Source organism: Salvelinus fontinalis, chromosome 26 (assembly GCF_029448725.1).
Source record: "Salvelinus fontinalis isolate EN_2023a chromosome 26, ASM2944872v1, whole genome shotgun sequence".
Lineage (NCBI taxonomy): Eukaryota > Metazoa > Chordata > Actinopteri > Salmoniformes > Salmonidae > Salvelinus > Salvelinus fontinalis.
Genome location: NC_074690.1, coordinates 24,578,000 through 24,603,754, shown reverse-complemented (window position 1 = coordinate 24,603,754; position 25,755 = coordinate 24,578,000). Strand labels below are relative to the sequence as shown.

The window sequence follows — 25,755 nt, the reverse complement described above, 5'->3', positions numbered from 1 at the left end:
TGTTGATACATCATCACAAGGAGACGGACGGCGGGCTAGGCTAAACACAGCAGAATAATGATACATCATCACAAGGAGACGGATGGCAGGCTAGGTAAAACACAGCAGAATAATGCATAAGGCTGCATTGGGTCCCCCCCTCCACCAGGGTGAACATAGCAGGGTTTCTTCAGATCAGAGAGGTACAGGGGTAGCTGTGTGTGTGTATGTGTGTGTGTGTGTGTGTGTGTGTGTGTGTGTGTGTGTGTGTGTGTGTGTGTGTGTGTGTGTGTGTGTGTGTGTGTGTGTGTGTGTGTGTGTGTGTGTGTGTGTGTGTGGACAAAGCAGAGCTAGATGTGTGTGTGTGAGGTGATGAGTGGGCAGTGAAGAGGTTAGGAGGGTCCATCTCTCTCTCTGTCTCACCTGCAAAGGCACCAGATGACGAAGCCCAGGCCGCAGTAGGGGTCCAGACAGATAGCCACCTCACGGGAGGGGTACAGCTCACACTGCAGCTTGATAGAACGGCAGAAGGCACTGGTGGCAGTGTGAGACATCTACACAGTCGGGAAGACAAGAACAATCACATACGGATTACAAATGTAGTTTTATCATTCTACTTGGCAAGAGTTGGGGTCCTAGCCGATCGCTGTCCTTGTCAAGCCAAACATGACAACCAGTGACAAGGAGCTGGCATGATGGCTCATACAGACTGGTACTCTGACTAACTTGGGTACGACACAAACCAACAAAGACAGGCTACATATTGGTATCATTTGTACCCATGCTGTCATCTCATGTGCTTTACTAAATAATAGCCATGTAAACAAATGAAGTACAACAGGACCGTGTTTCAGTCATTCATTAAAAAAGTTTCAATTGAACCGCATGAGAATTAGGAAACGCATTCTAGGAAACAATTCATCCAAATATTGTCATGAGCTGCTACTGTGAGTACCACTGCCTGAATCCTTCATCTTAATGAATTAAATGGCAAAACAATGACTCAACACAAGCGGCTGTATATACGGTGGGTTAATGCTGTCAGAACTGTGTGTGTGTGTGTATCCTCTCTAGTAGATATAAAGCTGTTATTGTCCATTTATTAAACAGTAGTTCCACTCCAGCCTGAGACCTTGTTAAAGTGCAATCCCAGCTGCATCCCAAATGACACCCTATTCCCTATATAGTGCTCTGGTCAAAACTAGTAGGGAACAGGGTGCTATTTGGGACCCAGACCAGTGGTAGGAGCAAACATATATTCACAGAGGCCCAGATTCAGGGTTTTGTTATGGTAATTGGTGTACAGCACGAAATACATTGTTATTTAGCATTGCTGAACATACCAACATCCCAAAGATGCTATTTTGTTTTAGTAAACTACATAAGAGAGCCCCACACACCATAACAATTCTCACCCACCACCTAAGGCAACATTATTCTTCAATGTGTTTATAGCAGGGGGAGGAACAGAATAGACAATCGCCTCTTGTTGAAGATTAATACTCGCTTACAAAACAGGGAGAAAATCCACTCAGCCTTAGTCCACTGAGGAACTGATAGCAAATGTCTTCCCTTATTGACCAGTGAAAAGATAAATCTTTCACAAGATGCTGTTTCACAGGATTTCCTACTGAGCTTCGTCAGACAGTCAAAGGTTTCAACAAGGCCAGATTAACTGTGAACAAGACCTTCCATTGTATGTGTTTGGATCTGTGGCGCCAAGGAGAATAGGCATTCTGAGTGAGCACTGTGCAGTACAGTGAGAGATTCAGCTATTCATCCACAGCAGAGGGGGGCTGGGATCAATAACTGCTTTCATGTTTTTGAAATGTCACCACTATCTTTTCACTCAGATGATCACGTTCAAAGTGTTTTGTAACACAGCTTGTTCCTGTTCCACTTCATATGCTTTTAGAGATATCAGCCTCCCTGATAGGAGAACCACATTCTGGTTAGAAGTGGTTTACCTTCACTCCTGCTAGCATCCCTGTGGTGGACACACTGAAGTCCAGGTAGGCCAGTGTGTCTGGATTGGAGGGCTTGTACAACAGAGGAGGTTTCTTCTTTGGCAAATCATCTAGAGGAGCGAGAGAAAGGAAAAGACCACTGTTATCACCAATACCATCATACAGTACATTTGGAAAGTATTCAAACCCCTGGACTTTTCCCACGTTTTGTTACATTACAGTCTTATTCTAAAAACTATTTCATTAAATTGTTGTATTTTTTTCAATCTACACACAATAACAAAGAAAAACTGTTTTTTAGAAAGTTTTGCAAATATATATATATATATATATATATACATATATATATATATATATATATATACACAGTGGGGAGAACAAGTATTTGATACACTGCCGATTTTGCAGGTTTTCCTACTTACAAAGCATGTAGAGGTCTGTAATTTTTATCATAGGTACACTTCAACTGTGAGAGACAGTTGAAGTTACAGTTAAAACAAAAATCCAGAAAATCACATTGTATGATTTTTAAGTAGTTAATTAGCATTTTATTGCATGACGTAAGTATTTGATACATCAGAAAAGCAGAACTTAATATTTGGTACAGAAGCCTTTGTTTGCAATTACAGAGATCATACGTTTCCTGTAGTTATTGACCAGGTTTGCACACACTGCAGCAGGGATTTTGGCCCACTCCTCCATACAGACCTTCTCCAGATCCTTCAGGTTTCGGGGCTATCGCTGGGCAATACGGACTTTCAGTTCCCTCCAAAGAGTTTCTATTGGGTTCAGGTCTGGAGACTGCCTAGGCCACTCCAGGACCTTGAGATGCTTCTTACGGAGCCACTCCTTAGTTGCCCTGGCTGTGTGTTTCGGGTCGTTGTCATGCTGGAAGACCCAGCCATGACCCATCTTCAATGCTCTTACTGAGGGAAGGAGGTTGTTGGCCAAGATCTCACGATACATGGCCCCATCCATCCTCCCCTCAATACGGTGCAGTCGTCCTGTCCCCTTTGCAGAAAAGCATCCCCAAAGAATGATGTTTCCACCTCCATGCTTCACGGTTGGGATGGTGTTCTTGGGGTTGTACTCATCCTTCTTCTTCCTCCAAACACGGCGAGTGGAGTTTAGACCAAAAAGCTCTATTTTTGTCTCATCAGACCACATGTCATTCTCCCATTCCTCCTCTGGATCATTCAGATGGTCATTGGCAAACTTCAGACGGGCCTGGACCTTGCGTGCGCTGCAGGATTTTAATCCATGACGGCGTAGTGTGTTACTAATGGTTTTCTTTGAGACTGTGGTCCCAGCTCTCTTCAGGTCATTGACCAGGTCCTGCCGTGTAGTTCTGGGCTGATCCCTCACCTTCCTCATGATCATTGATGCCCCACGAGGTGAGATCTTGCATGGAGCCCAGACCGAGGGTGATTGACCGTCATCTTGAACTTCTTCCATTTTCTAATAATTGCGCCAACAGTTGTTGCCTTCTCACCAAGCTGCTTGGCTATTGTCCTGTAGCCCATCCCAGCCTTGTGCAGGTCTACAATTTTAGCCCTGATGTCCTTACACAGCTCTCTGGTCTTGGCCATTGTGGAAAGGTTGGAGTCTGTTTGATTGAGTGTGTGGACAGGTGTCTTTTATACAGGTAACGAGTTCAAACAGGTGCAGTTAATACAGGTAATGAGTGGAGAACAGGAGGGCTTCTTAAAGAAAAACTAACAGGTCTGTTAGAGCCGGAATTCTTACTGGTTGGTAGGTGATCAAATACTTATGTCATGCAATAAAATGCAAATTAATTACTTAAAAATCATACAATGTGATTTTCTGGATTTTTGTTTTAGATTCCGTCTCTCACAGTTGAAGTGTACCTATGATAAAAAATTACAGACCTCTACATGCTTTGTAAGTAGGAAAACATGCAAAATCAGCAGTATATTAAATACTTGTTCTCCCCACTGTATAAATAAAAACGAAAATATTACATTTCCGTAAGTAATCAGACCCTTTACTCAGCACTTTGATGAAGCACCTTTGGCAGCTATTACAGCCTTGAGTCTTCTTGGGTATGATGCTACAAGCTTGGCACACCTGTATTTGGGGAGTTTCTCCCATCTCTGCAGATCCTCTCAAGCCCTGTCAGGTTGGATGGCGCTTGGCATTCAGGCCAAAGAGTTCAATCTTGGTTTCATCAGACCAGAAAATGTTGTTTCTCATGGTCTGAGAATCCTTTAGGTGCCATTTCGCAAACTCCAAGCAGGCTGTCATGTACCTTTTACTCAGGAGTGGCTTCCATCTGGTTCAAGAGTGACCATCGGGTTCTTGGTCACCTCCCTGACCAAGGCACTTCTCCCCGATCGCTCAGTTTGGCCGGGTGGCCAGCTCTAGGAAGAGTCTTAGTGGTTCTAAACTTCTTCCATTTAAGAATGATGGAGGCCACTGTGTTCTTTGCCTCAAAACAATCCTGTCTCAGAACTCTACGGACAATTCCTTCAACCTTGTGGCTTGGTTTTTGCTCTAACATGCACTGTCAACTGTGGGACATTTTATAGACAGGTGTGTGCCTTTCCAAATCATGTCCAATCAATTTAATTTACCACAGGTGGACTCCAAACAAGTTGTAGAAACATCTCAAGGATGATCAATGGAATCAGGATGCACCTGAGCTCAATTTCGAGTCTCATAGATTTGTAATAAATGTGCCAAAATGTCAAAAAATATGTTTTCGCTTTGTCATTCTGGGGTATTGTGTGTAGATTGATGATGAGCATTTTTTATTTAATCCATTTTAAAATAAGGCTGTAACGTAACAAAATATGGAAAAAGTTAAGGGGTCTGAATACTTTCCTAATGCACTTTAAGTAGATGATAAATTATATTTATGACATTGTCATTTGTCTCGATTGGTCGCAAGATCTTTGAATCGGTGTCTGTTGTAAAGAAGTTGTGAGGAAAAAGTATTTCTTAAGACCGTGATGCAGAGTGGGTAAATGTAGTCTCTTACCTGTGTCCAGGACAGGAGGCCAGGTTCTGACGTCCACTGCTGCCGACGCCTCCTTCGACCTCAGCAATTTACAGATCACCGCTGTGGTCATCATACACGCCGAGCGGCTCACCTGGGGGCACACACACGTTAGGAAAGACACACACGTTGTGACACAAACCTGTTAAGACACCCAAGCACATGTTCAAACACACACGCATGTACGCACCTGCACACGTGCACGGTAAAATGCTCCAGAAATGGCTTATAAGTGAGAGGGGAAACTCCTGCTCTAATATCACCTCCTACATGGTGCGTCTCCATCTACATTTTCATTTCCCTTCTCCAAATAAAGGTCAGTTGTGATGCGATGACTTGATACATGGATGTCAACGAGGCACTTACCTCTACGATCATCTTCACCGTGGGCAGAGTGGTGGCGATGTTCTGGGGGTGCGGAGGTCGCACGGTGATTGGCACACAGCCCGCGTACAGGCACCCGTAGAACGCTGCTATCAGGTCAATCCCTGCATGAAGGACACAGAGAGAGGAGAGGAGAGGAGTGAAGGGGAGGGAAGACGAGTCAAAAGGCGTAAAAAATATTAGTCCCCGTCCCTCTGTCCATGAGACCCCGTGCTGAATCAGAGCCAGCTTTCAGACAGACAGACAGCTGCACTCTCAGGACAAGGTGTAGAATTGAGCTGGCTGTCCTAGAGACAGTTAATTGAATGGCTCTCAGGCAATCACCCTTGTCGGGATTTGTCCTCCTTGACTGAGTTTCTTCATTATGGACCTATGGTTCACTCTGAACGCTTGAATGTCTCTGGCTCCCAAATGCTGATGGAGTTCCAAATTAGAGTTCTACCTTTTAAAACCTGGAACATTCAGTCCTGTCTCTCGCCAAAGGCCTTAAAGATGGATTTGTTTGCGTCACACTGTGTGTGCCATTAAAGATCAGCACAATCTTGCTGGAAGTACTATTCTATCATAGTGGGATGTGGCTCAGGCCCTCTTGTCTTGTCAGCACTGAATGCTTCTAGGTTGATGAATGATAACAAGAAAACAGAACCTATCCCATTTGCGCACCAGTGGGGTGTAGATGTTTAGATGTGTTTTTATTGTAGCGACATGATGGGACGGAAATCTTAGCTTAGTTTATCATCGCTAATTTATGCTGTATGGATGAGGTAGGCAGCTAACCGAAAGGTGGGAATGGACAGGGACATGTTGATGTGATGCACAATAACTGACAACACACAAACCCAGTGACAGACATGTCGTGTGTGTGTGTGTGTGTTTGTGCACCAGACATACCAGGGGGGTAGACGAGCGCAACGTGATCCCCGTCCTGCAGGTGTCCTCGTTCCGCCAGCATGGTAGCAATCTTCTCTGCTCTCTTATGCAACTGGACACATGACAGCGAGCTGGCTATCGTCCCCTGTAGTCACACACACACACACACACACACACACACACACACACACACACACACACACACACACACACACACACACACACACACACACACACACACACACACACACACGAAAATACACACACAGAGAGAGAGAAAGAAAGAGTGACAGAGAGATACAGAGAGAGAAACAGAGAGAGAGAGAGAGAGATAAAGAGACACAGAGAGAGAAAGAGATAAAGAGACACAGAGAGAGAGAGATAAAGAGAAACAGAGAGAGAAACAGAGAGAGAGAGAGATAAAGAGACAGAGAGAGAAACAGAGAGAGAAACAGAGAGAGAGATAAAGAGACACAGAGAGAGAAACACAGAGATACAGAGAGAGAAACAGAGAGAGAGAGAGATAAAGAGACACAGAGAGATACAGAGAGAGAAACGGAGAGAGAAACAGAGAGAGAGAGAGATAAAGAGACACAGAGAGAGAAAGAGATAAAGAGACACAGAGAGAGAGAGATAAAGAGAAACAGAGAGAGAAACAGAGAGAGAGAGATAAAGAGACACAGAGAGAGAAACAGAGAGAGAGATAAAGAGACACAGAGAGAGAAACACAGAGATACAGAGAGAGAAACAGAGAGAGAGAGAGAGATAAAGAGACACAGATAGAGATACAGAAAGAGAAACGGAGAGAGACAGGCAATCAGAAATGACCACAGATACAGTGTCATGCAAAACTGCTGAATCAATACTAGATAGCAAGAAAATTATGATTTACAGTCAACATTTTCAATGGGTCTTTGATAGGGCTACTTCAAATAAAATCCTGATGTGTTTCTCTAACAGCCGGCAACAATGCCGACTATTTCAGTTGCTACTGCTATGTTTACAAAACATGTTAGGAGTCAGATGTGAACAATCACAATACAGACAGGCCACACCTACCCTTGAGTTGAGCAGTGTGTAAAGCACATGGTCTGGAGTGGTCTGGGCCCTCCATTGTAACACTTCAGAGAGAAAGAGGAACTAAAAAAATAGAAAGAAAGAGGAAAGTAAGCCTGTCGCTGGATGGCCAGGTCACACCAAGAGGGGACATTCTGTCTCCGTGTTAAAATCAGACAGGAGGACAACCAGGTGTCACAAATCACACCCTATTCCCCGTTTGGAGTGCACTACGTTCGCCCAGGGCATGCATAGGGCTCTGGTAAAAAGCAGTGCACTGTATAGGGAATAGGGTACCATTTCAGCCTAGGAGAAAGGTACAGTAATTATAACCAGTGCCGGGGTTGAAACTTGTCTGCCATTTCACAAAACCTGTTAGCCTTTTGAGGAGAAGATGTTACAGTCCTTTTCATATTAGAAGGTGACACGCTGAGTTCTTAATAAAACATAGCATTCTTGCAGCACAATGAACTGCACTCATAATATTTCAACACTGAGGGAGAGAGAGACAGAGAGAGAGAGACAGAAAGATAGAGGGAGAGAGAAAGGCTAGTCAGCACACAACACATGAGCTCCATATTGGTGCAGCAGATATAAAAGACAGTGTGAGGAGTGAGAGAAGGGGACAAGCGTGTCTCAGCTTATGCATTTTTCAAAGTTTCATCCGTGCGGGCAGTGGAGGAGTAAATAGAGGTAGTGTAATTCATACCAATTGCAGTTTGGATCTGTGGGAGGCACCGAGCAGGACAGTTAGGAGTCTGTAGTGTAATGCCTGTCTTCAGGCCTGGTTTTATATATTTATTATTTATTTAAATTTAATATGCACCGTTTTAATCCACCGGTCCAACTGCTACAGATAGAAGATCACAGACAACAGGACTTACAGTACTTCGCTGCTCTGAACACCAGGGCCTGAGCAAAATCCACCCACCAACAACAGTCATCTTAGCATGTGTGTCTAGTTCTTGAAAAAGGCTGTGAAAATTAGAGCTGTTGAAAGTGTTTAGTTTTACACTAGGGCTCTTGTCATTAAGTAGGGACAGATGTTGTCCTGTTGAAACACAGTCATTTGATATTTCCTGTCTAATTCCATAGGAAAGCCTATTTTCAACAGACACACAGAACAGACTACTTCCTGTGAACCCCGGCAATGTTCCAAATCGCACCCTATTCCCTATATAGTGTACTAATTTTGACCTGGGCACATAGGGCTCTGGTCAAAAGTAGTGCATTACAAGTGAGGGGCTGCCTGAGACTAAGTGAATCCCTCTCTGCACCCACACAAACATTAAGACAGGAACTTATTCCAGTCTGCCAACGCCTCAACAACATTAGGAAAATATGAACACTTTCCTGATGAAAACATCACTCAGGAACTTGCTATTAGCCCAGTGGATAATTTAATAAAACCAATGTATTCTGTTCGCTCTGGTCACAGGAAACCGTCCCACTACTGTAGAGGGGAAACTACATATCTCTGGATCAGTAGGTGACCGAGAGGCCCAAGATTCATCCCAATTGGCACCCTATTCGGTATATAGTGCACTACATTTGACAAGAGCCTATAGGCTTGGGTAGTGCTCTACATAGGGAATAGGGTGCCATTTGGGATGCAAACCCGGTATTGTCAGAGCTGCGACAGCTAGAAGACAGAGACTGATAGAAAGTGCTGAGCTTTGTATTGAACTGTGACGACCCACCCTCTCCTCTGAGATTCCCCCAGTGCTCCAGTGAAGCCTGGCCTTCCGCTCAGTACAGAATAGTACAAAGACCTTTTGTCTTTAATCAGCCCAGGCAGTCAGTGTCTGTCTGTAACTCAGATTCCAGGGCCTAGATTAGAATCAGCAGAGAAGAGCTTCATCTGTTAGTTAAAAGAGTCTGTGACTCCAGAGTTTAAGAGGATCCGCTGTCATGATCAAAGTGGATAGCTTAAGAGTCTTTAGTGTTATGTGACGAGGTGGTCAGTGGTGTACGTTTTCAGCAACATGAAGTTTACCACAAAGTATTAGTTACCCTAGCAACGCTCATGTTGCATACATTGTTAAAACATGCTAGAGCAGCAACCATTACCTACCACACATGGCTAGACCCCCCCCAAAAATCACAACATTTTATATAAGGGACATTGAGCTACGGAGAATAAGAAAAACCCATTCACACAGAGGGCCTGATTTTCAGATGGATGAGCATACAGATAGACAGAAAGGTGATGACGAGAGAGAAGCAGCAGAGATAGTATTATGGTTTGGTTGGCATGCTGAACAGAACAGAGGAAGGGATACAGACTGATGGTTGCTAGGGGGATTAGATCATATGAAAGGGTACATGAACAGTCTGAGTCAGAGGAATCCAAGCCACACCACAAACAATGTCTGTGTCCCAAATGGCACTGTATTCCCTATATATATTGCACTACTTTTAACCAGAGCGCTATGGGCCCTGGTCATTAGTAGTGCACTATATAGGGAATAGTGTGCTGTTTGGGATACAGACAATGTGCCCTGTCCTCCTGAGGGAAAGTACAAACAGAAGAAATCTGTGTGTGTTGTGTTGTCACAGTCGTTTGCCTTGTCACTTCACATTAGAGAGCATACTGCCCAGCGGCAGCCAGATGGGGTAATTGATGAGATTTTTCTGAATTAGAGGAAGTAGAAATCAATTCTCTCTCCGCTACGGCTACCCTCACCGTCGTTCAGCGCCACCAGCCAGGCACTACACATTCCTTTATTAATAATGACTTTCCACACCACTGCCATGGTAAAAGAAAGTGCTATCAAATCTAGTCTGACAAATCACATAGCTACACACCCTTACGGTTTGTACACCTCTGTATTGACAGGGGTTTCGTCCTAAATGGCAGCCTAATCCCTTTGTAGTGCACTACTTTTGACCAAAGCCGTATGGAACCTAATCAAAAGTAGTGCACTATATAGGGAGCCATTTCAGATGCACTCAGGTTAGTCCTAAAACCCTGAGGGAAATGTTCTGTTTGAAGGTAAAGTGAATGAAAACAACCAACCAAGACAACACAATCCTTCACCCAGACTCCGTTTACTAGTCTGATCTGCCATCCACTATGTGGCCTGTCTTGGGAAAACCTGACCTAAATATGAAGTCAGGGCTTAGAGAAGCCCAGACCACATCCCAGTCTGTGGGATGTTGATGAAGGGATTGTTCAAACACTCCGTAGAAATAGAGGGGAAGCAATGGAGACAAGAAACCTGGAAGCCTAGTGTCAATACATAGAACCTCTGCGAGAACACACCAAACTGTGTACCAAATGGCTCCTTATTCCCTATATAGTTAGTGCACTACTTTTGACCAGGGCCCATAAGGATAGGGTGTCATTTGGGGTGCAGTTAATGGGTACACTTAAACACCCTAATATTAGGTATCTCTGCGACAGAGAGGCTATGAAATCGAAGTGAAATGTCTTACTGTGCCTACGAAATATATCTTAAAGTGGCCTATCTCTGTGCTGCTTTTAAAGGATTTGTTCCATATTAGTCCTGTAACCACATCCGTCTACTGTTACCAGTACAGTTTTAGCCTTTAAATTGAGTCTAACTCAGAGTGGATCTCAAACAATACATCTGACTGGACTGCAGAGCTATGGGGCTGTTGTCGGTATTGCTCCGTCCATATAAATGCTTAGGTATTATGAATGAAAGAATAGAATTAGAGAGATCATTTATAGAAAACAGAGGATGTGACATTCAAATGACTTGAGGAGACTACAGATGAACAATGGTTTAACTACCACTACACTTGTGTATAAGGGGTCAAACGAGCGTAGACGGTCAAATGAAACATGAAGAACGTGCCAGATTAAACCGGGCCAGGATGTGTCCCAAATGGCACCCTATTCTCTATACAGCGCACTACTTTTGACCAGGGACCATAGGGCTCTTGTCAAAAGTATTGTACTATGTAGGGAAAAAAATGCCATTTGGGATGCATCATCAGATTCAGCTAGTGGCACACAGTCGATGGTTTAATGAGTGTGTTGATGTAGATGAGTGTGTTGATGAAAACCAAGCCCTCAGAGAGCCACACACACACCTTTCTTGCCTGATCATTGTCTTCCATCTGGCCCAAGTCCCTGCCACTAGCCTGGGCAATCCTCTTCCCCGATACCAGGTTCCCCACCATCACAGAGGCAGGCCCGATCTCTGAGGACAGAGGCATAGGGGTCAGACATACATAACTACACACACACACACACACACACACACACACACACACACACACACACACACACACACACACACACACACACACACACACACACACACACACACACACACACACACACACACACACACACACACACACACAGGTGGTCTATATCCCTGGCTGTGATCTGTAGTGATATACACTGGCTCACATTGTGTGTGTGCAGTGAATTCCCCAGAAGACATTTACAGTGACAGGGTGGGCTGAGATTGACCTTGTGTTCAGAGGCAAGTGGAACTGAATGGGTGGGTCAATTGACTGGAGGATTCTACTCTGACAGAGTGCCTTTCAGACAGAAATGGCCAGAGAAACTTGTGCTGTAAAGGAAGATCTATCTAGGAGGAACACAGTCCAGAAACTAATGGAGAGAGGTGACAGCTGAGATACGGAATGGAATGTGTTGGATCAGATGGGAAACATGTTACAATAGTCATCGGACCAGATTACAATACACTCCCTGTACAGTTCTCAATCTGCATGATCTTAGTTGTACACCTCATCCAGCGTAATAAACACATATGAAGAAGTTGAAATAAATGAATGTAGATATCTCTATCTCCCTATCAGTACAGGTTTTTAAAATAGAAATCTAATATACATCTAAGTGAATCTACTTGCAAGTTCTGCACTGACTTCATTGCACCCAATAAAACCACACAAACTAACGATTTCTATGTTGTGCTATGTTGTAACATAGTGTCTCACCTGGTTGTTTCTGCCGGGGCTTGGGCAGGTTGGTGACACAGGTATGAGGGCACATGAGGACGTTGCAGGGGTGCAGGGAGCCCTCCAGGAACAGCTGCTTGCTCTCTGACAGGTGGATTCCCCCCAGAGGGGTTTTAGGAAGGGTGTTGGAGGGGACCAGTGCCAGGCAATACACCCCCACCTGGTGGATCCCATCTATGGCCTGTATGGGGAGGGAATGCATGGGAGTGAATGAGAGAAAACCCACGGGCCACGAGCGTCAACGGCGCGTCAAATGAGTCTATTTGTCTTGCATCACCGCAGAGCAATGCTGGTAAAATGACCTGATAAACTGTCAGAAAATAGACTGTTTGTGCATTGTTACGTCTGGAGTTGTGAAATGTGTCTATTTAGTGTTGATACGTTTAACTGCCAGTGCCAATATTATGTTTAGGCTAGTGCTTATGATACACGGTGTAGCAATGCAACGACATTGTATAATTTATCAACTGGATTGTGTTTCGGAATTATAGATCATGTTGTCAATTTCATTTCTTGACAGTCGGCTATCACTGTTTTAGCTTACAGCCGATTTGGTTGATGACGTTCAAACAGGGTGCATGGTTAGTGAGTGCCTTAGAATAATTGTTATGATCTCCGCTATGCTAAGTAGACTAAAGATGTACTTGAAAATGTATTGGACTGTAAGATATGGTTTATCAGTCAAATAGGATACATATGAAAACAACTGCCTACCTGTGTTGATGTCAACCATAGGCATATAGCCTAGGCAGGCTACGGCTGGAAAACTCAAGGAACTCCCGTTTCGAGAAAGACTACAACTGTTTACTATGGATGTTCAAGACAATTACAGTGGCATATGCTACGCACTGTATCTGAATTGACACTGTCACACAAATGTTGATGGACATCTTCCTGTGTGGTCTGGGATTTAGGGTGATGTGTGCCCCATAGGCCTCTGGTCAAAAGGAGTGCATTATATAGGGAATAGTGTGCCATTTGTGACACAATCAGATAGACCTACAGCAGTAAAGACATACCATATATCGCCTGTATGTGGAGGAACAGTGATTGTTAGTGTTTGAGACATTCAAAGTACGGCTAATGGGCAAATCCTAACTGCCACTTAAGTTAAATTCTCACTTGGTCTCCCATTGACATCAATACATGAATAAATGAATATCCGACTTAAGTGGAACTAGGTGATTAGATTTGGCTACATAAAAGTCGTAAAGAAAGTACAGACATCAAGGCCATGTGTAACTGGATCAAGAGAGAGAGAAAATGTCTTTGTTTTTACTGCAATTATAAAGCTGCAGAAAGCTTTAATAGTGAACCACAGTCTCTTTAGCAATGGACAAGAACATAGAGGGCTGGGTTACAGTACAGGGCTTTAAATCAGTCTACTGGTGTGTGTGTGTGTGTGTGTGAGTGTGTGTGTGTGTGTGTGTGTGTGTGTGTGAGTGTGCATACCTGCAACACTCTACTCATCCACTGAAAGCTGTCCTCCTCTGTAGAATCAGGTCTCTGCTCTGCCACCACCACAATCCTCTCATCATGTAACACAGTGATGGAGAACACTGCTATCCTGGAGCACAGAGAGACAGGAGACCGACCATATAATTACATATAGAATGACTTATATGATCTCTATGAGACCAACACTGTTAAAACACTGCTATCCTGGAGCACAGAAAAACAGTGAAACAGACCAATACTGTTACCAACACAGCATTAGCAGAGACACACATCATCAGTCAATCAGCTACAATCACCATACTGTATTCATTAAGTAGTGTCAGGAGTTTTACCACTCCATTTGACTTGATCAAGAAATATAATCTATATCTAGGGCCCAGAGTCTATTCTATAACCTATATCTAGGTCCCAGAGTCTATTCTATAACCTATATCTAGGGCCCAGAGTCTATTCTATAACCTATATCTAGGTCCCAGAGTCTATTCTATAACCTATATCTAGGTCCCAGAGTCTATTCTATAACCTATATCTAGGTCCCAGAGTCTATTCTATAACCTATATCTAGGGCCCAGAGTCTATTCTATAACCTATATCTAGGTCCCAGAGTCTATTCTATAACCTATATCTAGGTCCCAGAGTCTATTCTATAACCTATATCTAGGGCCCAGAGTCTATTCTATAACCTATATCTAGGTCCCAGAGTCTATTCTATAACCTATATCTAGGTCCCAGAGTCTATTCTATAACCTATATCTAGGGCCCAGAGTCTATTCTATAACCTATATCTAGGTCCCAGAGTCTATTCTATAACCTATGTCTAGGGCCCAGAGTCTATTCTATAACCTATATCTAGGTCCCAGAGTCTATTCTATAACCTATATCTAGGGCCCAGAGTCTATTCTATAACCTATATCTCGGTCCCAGAGTCTATTCTATAACCTATATCTAGGGCCCAGAGTCTATTCTATAACCTATATCTAGGGCCCAGAGTCTATTCTATAACCTATATCTAAGGCCCAGAGGCTTACCTGGTTAGGTCACATGTTCAGAAAAACTCCTGTCGCTATATACACAACAAATGGATTAGAACCCACCTCCCCCTGTAGACAAACTTCATGGGCTCCACAGCCAGGGCTGTAGCCACGATGTCATCAGCGTTGTGCCGCCTTCCCCCCACCACCATGAGGCCGTCCATCTTGCCAGCGATGAAGCACAGCCCCCCAGGACCCACAAAGCCCAGTAAGCCTGTCCTGGTGAAGGGGTACTCACTGATGGGAGCCCCAACACTGTTCATGGGGAACACCTAGAGTACACAGACACACACACATACACACACATTCGTTTATCACACTCATAAAAACCTGCAATACACACACAAGCATCACACACAATCCCTGAAATTCAGGTGGATAAAGTGATGGTTAAATTAGCCCAATGGCTAAATAAAACAAATGAATGAATGAACTAACAAATCACATAAGGGTGCAATTCCATTAAATGAGTCTCTCTCCACTAATGGATTAAAGTGCACTTGAGGAATTGTGAATGTGTTTTTCAGACTACGGAAGCAACAGCAGTTTTTAGAGTCAATCCCCAGGAGCTTCATTCGTCCCTAGCCAGGACCCAGGGGTAGCTCAACCCATAGCCCCATGCTGTTATACCTTACCTCAAAGGTGTTCTTGGTCATGCCTGAGAGACCGTAGTACGACGTCCCCGTGGCGACAGAACACACACACAGCTCCCCGATCTCATCTGTTTTGCATAACTGCGGAACCCCATCTGGTTTCACGACGCACACGAGAGCTGCAAAAAATTCAAAAGAGGGAAAAAAGAGGGGAGAGATTGAGGCCAACAGTTTATTAGCAAATAGCAGAGAGAGAGAGAAGAGAGTTTGGAGAAGTGGACCAGCTACCTCCCCTGATCCTGATCAAGCCAAGTGCACTTCATTATATAGTCACTGTATTACTCTGCAGCACATAGCTGAGGAAACTGAGGGTGCGTCCAAAATGGCACCCTTTCCTGATTAAGTGCACTACTTTTGACCAGAGCCTTATAGTGCCCTATATAGGAATAGGGTGGCATTTGTGACGCAAGCCTGGTGTGTTCAGAGGTGGAGAGGACAGTAGAAAGGTGTTGGGTGCTTCATGACCACATCAACACACTTCCAGGAAGCCCTTAACAGACGGTAGGTGAAGTGGTTACGTTCCCCCTTATCTGTCGCTGGTAGGAGACAGGTTAAGACAGGGTTAGGGAGGTGGTAGGGAGGGCCTGGGCCCCTGGGTCATGGCTGCAGGGTCTCTGTGTGGGTGTAGAGGTCCTATATAGACTACTATTAGAGCAGTCAGACACTCATCTGGGCACCACATGCAGGGGAAGATGTGACCCTCTGGTCTCTAGAAACCACGACACACCCTATTTCCTTATACACAGTTGAAGTCGGAAGTTTACATACACTTAGGTTGGAGCCATTAAAACTCGTTTTTCAGCCACTCCACACATTTCTTGTTAACAAACTATAGTTTTGGCAAGTCTGTTAGGACATTTACTTTGTGCATGACACAAGTCATTTTTCCAACAATTGTTTACTGACAATTTCTGACAATACTTCCAAAGTTGTGGCAAAATGGCTTAAGGACAACAAAGTCAAGGTATTGGAGTGGCCATCACAAAGCCCTGACCTCAATCCCATAGAAAGTTTGTGGGCAGAACTGAAAAAGCGTGTGCGAGCAAGGATCCTACAAACTTGATTCAGTTATACCAGCTCTGTCAAGAGGAATGGGCCAAAATTCACCCAAATTATTGTGGGAGCTTGTGGAAGGCTACCCGAAACGTTTGACCCACGTTAAACAATTTAAAGGCAATGCTCATAAACACTAATTGAGTGCATGTAAACTTCTGACCCACTGGAAATGTGATGAAAGAAATAAAAGCTGAAATAAATCCTTCTCTCTACTATTACTCTGACATTTCACATTCTTAAAATAAAGTGGTGATCCTAACTGACCTAAAACAGGCAATTTAAACTGAGTTTAAATGTATTTGGCTAAGGTGTAAGTAAACTTCCGACTTCAACCGTAGAGCCCAAAGTGCTCTGGTCAAAAGTAGTGCACTATGTAGGGAATAGGGGGCAATTTGGGAGTCCCCCTTTGTATCCAACCCTCCCACTAAGTCAGATCACAATAAAAACACTCCTAGAAAAGTAGGCTGCTCTTCGCTGTGGAAAGCTCAGATTAAGCTTTATTATACTTTTACTTTGTATGGGTCAATATATTTACTTTATACGTGGTCTTGCCGGTCACTTATGAGGCTTCTGTGTGTAATGCCAGGATTTTTGAATGGAAAACAAGATTCCATTAAATGGAAATGGAAACTCATTATCGGAATAAATAATAACTTCTGCTGTATAACAAAATGTGGATATCAAAGGAGTCATTTTTGGCTGAATCAGGCATACATCAAGTTATTGTGTGTGTTGGTGTCTGGTAAATTCAAAGCATCTACGCACATTCTGTTGTTTGTTATAATGCTTTCTATCCTTGTTAGGGGCAAAAGTCAGACATAAATCTGTGTTAGGGGCATAAATCAGACATAAAGCTGTGTTAGGGGCATAAATCAGACATAAAGCTGTGTTAGGGGCATAAATCAGACATAAAGCTGTGTTAGGGGCATAAGGCGGACATAAAGCTGTGTTAGGGGCATAAGTCGGACATAAAGCTGTGTTAGGGGCATAAGTCGGACATGAAGCTGTGTTAGGGGCATAAGTGTCACGTTCCTGACCTTATTTTCCTTTATTTTGTCTTTGTTTAGTATGGTCAGGACGTGAGCTGGGTGGGCATTCTATGTTATGTGTTTCTATGTTGGGTTCTTTTCAATTAGCCTGATATGGTTCTCAATCAGGGGCAGGTGTTTTACGTTTCCTCTGATTGAGAACCATATTAAGGTAGGCTGTTCACACTGTTTGTTTGTGGGTGATTGTTGCTGTGTCTGTGTTTGTTGCACCACACGGTACTGTTTCGTTTAGTTCGTTCTTTCCTGTTCGTGTGTTCATTGTTATATGTTCTCAAGTTCAGGTCTGTTAACGTCGGTTTGTTGTTTTGTCATTTATCAAGTGTGCTTCGTGTTCGTCTTTCTTCAAATAAATCATTATGTCGTCATACCTCGCTGCATATTGGTCCGATCCTTGCTCCTCCTCAGACGAGGAGGAGAACGACCGTTACAATAAGGCAGACATAAAGCTGTGTTAGTGGCATAAAACAGACATTAAACTGTGTTAGGGGCATAAGGCAGACATTAAGCTGTGTTAGGGGCATAAGGCAGACATTAAGCTGTGTTAGGGGCATAAGTCGGACATAAAGCTGTGTTAGGGGCATAAGGCAGACATTAAGCTGTGTTAGGGGCATAAGGCAGACATTAAGCTGTGTTAGGGGCATAAGGCAGACATTAAGCTGTGTTAGGGGAATAAGGCAGACATTAAGCTGTGTTAGGGGCATAAGGCAGACATTAAGCTGTGTTAGGGGCATAAGGCAGACATTAAGCTGTGTTAGGGGCATAAGGCAGACATTAAGCTGTGTTTGTTATACGGTTGCATAATCTCTAGTAACTTTCCAGAAATTCCCAGGTTTTCCAGAAATACATGTTGCAGGTTACCGGATTTCCTTCCTATTCCCATCTGATGCTGGGAATCTACCAACCAGGATTTCTGGAAACCTTGGCATTTCTACCCTTGCTTACCTCCTGGCATGGCGGTGCCCACGTCCTGCAGGGTGAGAACAGACAGCTTCTCCTCAGAGTCCACCCTGATGACCCCGTGACTCAGACCCTGCATGGACAGTACTCCTCTCCCCGGGGGCTGGTTACTGTCGTCTGTCGGCCTATTAAGAAGATGATTACTTTATTGTCCATTTACTTAATGAGCAACAGAAATGTGTCTTCTGCATATCTCATTGACCCTGGTAGACATACGCATTCAGTAGATACCTATATGGTCGTTCTATATGAATTTAGTACATACCTATATGGTCGTTCTATATGAATGCAGTACATACCTACATGGTCGTTCTATATGAATGCAGTACATACCTACATGGTCGTTCTATATGAATGCAGTACAAACCTACATGGTCGTTCTATATGAATTTAGTAGATACCTACATGGTCGTTCTATATGAATGCAGTACATACCTACATGGTCGTTCTATATGAATTTAGTAGATACCTACATGGTCGTTCTATATGAATGCAGTAGATACCTATATGGTCGTTCTATATGAATGCAGTAGATACCTACATGGTTGTTCTATATGAATGCAGTACATACCTACATGGTCGTTCTATATGAATTCAGTACATACCTATATGGTCGTTCTATTTGAATGCAGTACATACATACATGGTCGTTCTATATGAATTCAGTACATACCTATATGGTCGTTCTATATGAATTCAGTAGATACCTACATGGTCGTTCTATATGAATGCAGTACATACCTACATGGTCGTTCTATATGAATGCAGTACATACCTACATGGTCGTTCTATATGAATTTAGTACATACCTATATGGTCGTTCTATATGAATGCAGTACATACCAACATGGTTGTTCTATATGAATGCAGTACATACCTACATGGTCGTTCTATATGAATTTAGTACATACCTACATGGTCGTTCTATATGAATGCAGTACATACCTATATGGTTGTTCTATATGAATGCAGTACATACCTACATGGTCATTCTATATGAATTTAGTACATACCTACATGGTCGTTCTATATGAATGCAGTACATACATATATGGTCGTTCTATATGAATTTAGTACATACCTACATGGTCGTTCTATATGAATGCAGTACATACATATATGGTCGTTCTATATGAATGCAGTACATACCTACATGGTCATTCTATATGAATTTAGTACATACCTACATGGTCGTTCTATATGAATGCAGTACATACATATATGGTCGTTCTATATGAATTTAGTACATACCTACATGGTCGTTCTATATGAATGCAATACATACCTATATGGTCGTTCTATATGAATGCAGTACATACCTACAAGTTCGTTCTATATGAATTCAGTACATACCTATATGGTCATTCTATATGAATTCAGTAGATACCTATATGGTCATTCTATATGAATGCAGTACATACCTACATGGTCGTTCTATATGAATTCAGTACATACCTACATGTTCGTTCTATATGAATTCAGTAGATACATATATGGTCATTCTATATGAATTCAGTAGATACCTATATGGTCGTTCTATATGAATTCAGTAGATACCTATAGGGTCGTTCTATATGAATTCAGTAGATACCTATAGGGTCGTTCTATATGAATTCAGTAGATACCTATAGGGTCGTTCTATATGAATTCAGTAGATACCTACATGGTCGTTCTATATAAATTCAGTAGATACCTATATGGTCGTTCTATATGAATTCAGTACATACCTACATGGTCGTTCTATATGAATTCAGTAGATACCTATATGGTCGTTCTATATAAATTCAGTAGATACCTATAGGGTCGTTCTATATGAATTCAGTAGATACCTATAGGGTCGTTCTATATGAATTCAGTAGATACCTATATGGTCGTTCTATATGAATTCAGTACATACCTATAGGGTCGTTCCATATGAATTCATTCACTTTTTGACCGCACTCTTTTTATTTCAACAAAACCTTCCATACATGTTTGCCCATGGTAGAAGTGGTCAGAAAAGGGGTGTGGTCAAAAAGTGATTCATCTAGAAGGTCAATATACACAGAGAGCTTGGGTTCAGAACCAGGGTCAGCCACAGTGTAGTGTCACTATCACCAAGTCCAAAAATACACATCCACCAATCAAAACCTTCATCCCATTCAAACAACAGCCAATTAGAGGGCTAGAGCTGTGGCTGTTCCCGGAGCTCAATGCCCATGGGACAACGGAGGGTCATCAAAAAAAACAGGACAACGCCACAATGGGGGTGCTTTCATTAGAGTTACTGCGTGTGTGTCCGCGCGTGTGTGTCCGCGCGTGTGGGTCCGCGCGTGTGTGTCCGCGCGTGTGTCCGCGCATGTGTGTTCGTGCATGTGTGTTCGTGCATGTACTTCTGTATGTGTGTTCGTGCATGTGTGTTCGTGCATGTACTTCTGTATGTGTGTTCGTGCATGTACTTCTGTATGTGTGTTCACGCATGTACTTCTGTATGTGTGTTCACGCATGTACTTCTGTATGTGTGTTCGTGCATGTACTTCTGTATGTGTGTTCGTGCATGTACTTCTGTATGTGTGTTCGTGCATGTACTTCTGTATGTGTGTTCGTGCATGTACTTCTGTATGTGTGTCTGGGCAACAGAAGAGAAACTGCCATATGTTTTATTGGCATGACGTTTATTAGATGTGTGAGTTTGAAACTGTGTTTGCTGGAAATAAAATAATGTAATTGCCACAGTACCCGTAATGGCAAGATGCATGTGGCGCACACAGTGAACATTTTACAGTGTCATAATCAAAAGCAGGGAGTGAAATCTCAAATTACAGGAAAAAGTTAATTACACTTGCCCTCGTTTGTGTAAGCAGTGGCTATTTGAAGTTGAGCTACACTATGTAACAGATGGAAGAAAAAACACTGACCTTGAAATACCACAGGACAGCAAACGTAAGAGTTTTTGTTTTAAGAGCATATAAGTTAATACCAACGAGAGTGTGTGTGTGTGTGTGTACCTCCTGATGGCTACAGTGAGGGCCTCTGGAGAGCTGGCACAGGGACAGATCACCTCCGGCTTCAGCCCCTTACTCTGGAAGACATTGAGGAAAGCATCACACGACGAGATGGACCCTGAGAGAGAGGAAGAGAGAGGGGAGAGACAAAGAGAGAGGGGGATGAGAGAGAGAAGACAGAGAAAGATAAGTTAAGAGTCAATGTTGAAGAACAAACAGATACCCTAATCCTGACACTACAGACTGACTTATTGACAGACTAGCTCATTCAAATTTAAGTTGTGCGGTTTTCCAGTGGGTTGGAAGCAATAGATTTAGCTCCTGTGCGAGAGGAGGAAAACTCCATTATACCAATCTAACATGTCAGCATTGTTTGATTATATGGACAACTGTTGCAGCAGGTTAATTGCAGGTTAATTGCTGTAGCACAGTTGATTTGCTCCATGCTTGCACTGCTTGTCAGCGCCACCAGAACCCTGTCAGGCTGAGCTCAGATGCTGAGCACACATACTGTTCATTATCAAATGACGTTATCGGATTTCACTGCCTTCCGTTACCAGATCTCACTGCCTCTACACCATTCTAACCCATTTGTTCCTTTCAATTATATTCTTTAGATTCACATTTATAAGGCTGGCAAAGAACAGCATTACTCAACCCTTACCCTCCCATAGCTACAGTTGAAGTCGGAAGTTTACACACACCTTAGCCAAATACATTTAAACTCAGTTTTTCACAATTCCTGACATTTAATCCCAGTAAAATTACCTGTTTTAGGTCAGTCACCACTTTATTTTAAGAATGTGAAATGTCAGAATAATTGTAGAGATAAGGATTTATTTCAGCTTTTATTTCTTTCATCACATTCCCAGTGGGTCAGAAGTTTACATACACTCAATTAGTATTTGGTAGCATTGCCTTTAAATTGTTTAACTTGGGTCAAACGTTTCAGGTAGCCTTCCACAAGCTTCCCACAATAAGTTGGGTAAATTTTGGCCCATTCCTCCAGACAGAGCTGGTGGAACTGAGTCAAGTTTGTAGGATCCTTGCTCGCACATGCTTTTTCAGTTCTGCCCACAAATTTTCTATGGGATTGAGGTCAGGGCTTTGTGATGGCCATTCCAATACCTTGACTTTGTTGTCCTTAAGCCATTTTGCCACAACTTTGGAAGTATGCTTGGGGTCATTGTCCATTTGGAAGACCCATTTGCGACCAAGCTTTAACTTCCTGACTGATGTCTTGAGATGTTGCTTTAATATATCCACATCATTTCCATCCTCATGATGCCATCTATTTTGTGAAGTGCACCAGTCCCTCCTGCAGCAAAGCACTCCCACAACATGATGCTGCCACCCCCGTGCTTCACGGTTGGGATGATGTTCCTCGGCTTGCAAGACTCCCCCTTTTTCCTCCAAACGTAACAATGGTCATTATGGCCAAACAGTTCTACTTTTGTTTCATCAGACCAGAGGACATTTCTCCAAAAAGTACGATCTTTTTCCCCATGTGCAGTTGCAAACCGTAGTCTGCCTTTTTTAATGGCGGTTCTGGAGCAGTGGCTTCTTCCTTGCTGAGCGGCCTTTCAGGTTATGTCGATATAGGACTCGTTTTACTGTGGATATAGATACGTTTGTACCTGTTTCCTCCAGCATCTTCACAAGGTCCTTTGCTGTTGTTCTGGGATTGATTTGTACTTTCGCACCAAAGTACGTTCATCTCTAGGAGACAGAACGTGTCTCCTTCCTAAGCGGTATGACGGCTGCGTGGTCCCATGGTGTTTATACTTGCGTACTATTGCTTGTACAGATGAACGTGGTACCTTCAGGCGTTTAGAAATTGCTCCCAAGGATGAAACAGACTTGTGGAGGTCTACAATTTTAGCTGATTTCTTTTGATTTTCCCATGATGTCAAGCAAAGATGCACTGAGTTAGAAGGTAGGCATTGAAATACATCCACATGTACACCTCCAATTGACTCAAATTATGTCAATTAGCCTATCAGAAGCTTCTAAAGCCATGACATAAACAGCTTGGAAAATTCCAGAAAATTATAGGCACAGTCAACTTAGTGTATGTAAACGTCTGACCCATTGAAATAGTGATACAGTGAATTATAAGTGAAATAATCTGTCTGTAAACAATTTTTTGAAAAATTACTTGTGTCATGCACAAAGTAGATGTCCTAACCGACTTGCCAAAACTATAGTTTGTTAACAAGAAATTGGTGAAGTGGTTGAAAAACGAGTTTTAATGACTCCAACCTAAGTGTATGTAAACTTCCGACTTCAACTGTATCTTAAGCTATACAAATGTAGCAGTGGTACGTAGTGTTAGTTTTTACAGCACCAGTGGTAGATTACTGTAATGGTTCCATGGCAGGTGCTTGGTCAATTATATATTGGTTACATTATACTTCATTACAAGTCCCTGTAGTCGGAATCAAGACTAGAGTTATAAGACTACTTAGCCTAGGTGACAAAGGGACATTCTATGAGACCTGCATCATGAACATGGACAGAGTTACAGTACTATAGTTCTACACAATATTTTACCCCATCTGATATATTTCTAGAATTCATTTTTAGAGAGAGAGAGAGAGACAGAGAGAGAGAGAGAGAGCGAGACAGAGAGAGACAGAGAGACAGAGCGAGACAGAGAGGCAGAGAGAGAGAGCGAGACAGAGAGAGACAGAGCGAGACAGAGAGACAGAGCGAGACAGAGAGAGAGAGAGAGGCAGAGCGAGACAGAGAAAGGCAGAGCGAGCCAGAGAAAGACAGAGAGGCAGAGCGAGACAGAGAAAGACAGAGAGACAGAGAGAGACAGAGAAAGACAGAGCGAGACAGAGAGACAGAGTGAGACAGAGAAAGACAGAGCGAGACAGAGCGAGACAGAGAAAGACAGAGCGAGACAGAGAGGCAGAGAAAGACAGAGAGGCAGAGCAAGTCAGAGAAAGACAGAGAGGCAGAGCGAGACAGAGAAAGACAGAGCGAGACAGAGAGACAGAGTGAGACAGAGAAAGACAGAGCGAGACAGAGCGAGACAGAGGAAGACAGAGAGGCAGAGAAAGACAGAGAGGCAGAGAAAGACAGAGGGTCAGAGCGAGACAGAGAAAGACAGAGCGAGACAGAGAAAGACAGAGCGAGACAGAGAGCCAGAGCGAGTCAGAGAAAGACAGAGATGCAGAGCGAGACAGAGAAAGACAGAGCGAGACAGAGAGAGACAGAGCGAGACAGAAAAAGACAGAGTGAGACAGAGAAAGACAGAGCGAGACAGAGAAAGACAGAGCAAGACAGAGAAAGACAGAGAGGCAGAGCGAGACAGAGAAAGACAGAGCGAGACAGAGAGAGACAGAGCGAGACAGAGAAAGACAGAGCGAGACAGAGAAAGACAGAGCGAGACAGAGACAGAAAGAGACAGAGAAAGACAGAGAGGCAGAGAAAGACAGAGAGGCAGAGAAAGACAGAGCGAGACAGAGAGGCAGAGCGAGTCAGAGAAAGACAGAGAGGCAGAGCGAGACAGAGAAAGACAGAGCGAGACAGAGAAAGACAGAGCGAGACAGAGAGAGAAAGAGCGAGACAGAGCGAGACAGAGAGAGACAGAGAGGCAGAGAGAGGCAGAGAGAGGCAGAGCGAGACAGAGAAAGACAGAGCAAGACAGAGAAAGACAGAGAGGCAGAGAAAGACAGAGATGCAGAGAAAGACAGCGAGGCAGAGAAAGACAGAGCGAGACAGAGCGAGACAGAAAAAGACAGAGTGAGACAGAGAAAGACAGAGCGAGACAGAGAAAGACAGAGCGAGACAGAGAAAGACAGAGCGAGACAGAGAAAGACAGAGAAAGACAGAGAGGCAGAGCGAGACAGAGAAAGACAGAGCGAGACAGAGAGAGACAGAGCGAGACAGAGAAAGACAGAGCGAGACAGAGAAAGACAGAGCGAGACAGAGAGACAGAGTGAGACAGAGAAAGACAGAGAGGCAGAGAAAGACAGAGAGACAGAGAAAGACAGAGTGAGACCGAGAGAGACATAGCGAGACAGAGAGAGACAGAGAGGCAGAGCGAGACAAAGACAGAGCGAGACAGAGAGAGACAGAGCGAGACAGAGCGAGACAGAGCGAGACAGAGAAAGACAGAGCGAGACAGAGAGAGACAGAGCGAGACAGAGAAAGACAGAGAAAGACAGAGCGAGACAGAGAAAGACAGAGAGGCAGAGAAAGACAGAGAGGCAGAGAAAGACAGCGAGGCAGAGCGAGACAGAGAAAGACAGAGAGAGAGGCAGAGAGAGACAGAGAGAGACAGAGAAGCAGAGAGAGACAGAAAAAGACAGAGAGACAG

The 25,755-nt window shown here is 43.5% G+C and overlaps 1 protein-coding gene across 11 annotated transcripts in view; it reads right to left on the bottom strand.

Annotated features, from left to right (window-relative positions):
* The window catches only part of LOC129823982 (disco-interacting protein 2 homolog C-like), a 279,556-nt gene that overhangs the window by 24,569 nt on the left and 229,232 nt on the right, over positions 1-25,755 (bottom strand). For 7 of the 11 annotated variants that reach the window (XM_055883182.1, XM_055883186.1, XM_055883184.1 and 4 more), the window contains 13 exons: positions 21,429-21,543; positions 18,427-18,566; positions 15,362-15,498; positions 14,790-14,998; positions 13,690-13,804; positions 12,217-12,418; positions 11,338-11,447; positions 7,279-7,359; positions 6,241-6,364; positions 5,332-5,453; positions 4,948-5,059; positions 1,947-2,056; positions 403-533 (listed from right to left, as the gene is read on the bottom strand). In XM_055883182.1, the coding sequence (XP_055739157.1) occupies positions 403-533; positions 1,947-2,056; positions 4,948-5,059; positions 5,332-5,453; positions 6,241-6,364; positions 7,279-7,359; positions 11,338-11,447; positions 12,217-12,418; positions 13,690-13,804; positions 14,790-14,998; positions 15,362-15,498; positions 18,427-18,566; positions 21,429-21,543 (1,708 nt within the window). The remainder of the gene's footprint in view (positions 1-402; positions 534-1,946; positions 2,057-4,947; positions 5,060-5,331; positions 5,454-6,240; positions 6,365-7,278; positions 7,360-11,337; positions 11,448-12,216; positions 12,419-13,689; positions 13,805-14,789; positions 14,999-15,361; positions 15,499-18,426; positions 18,567-21,428; positions 21,544-25,755) is intronic. The other 4 variants (XM_055883183.1, XM_055883188.1, XM_055883192.1 and 1 more) reach the window with 1 other exon arrangement.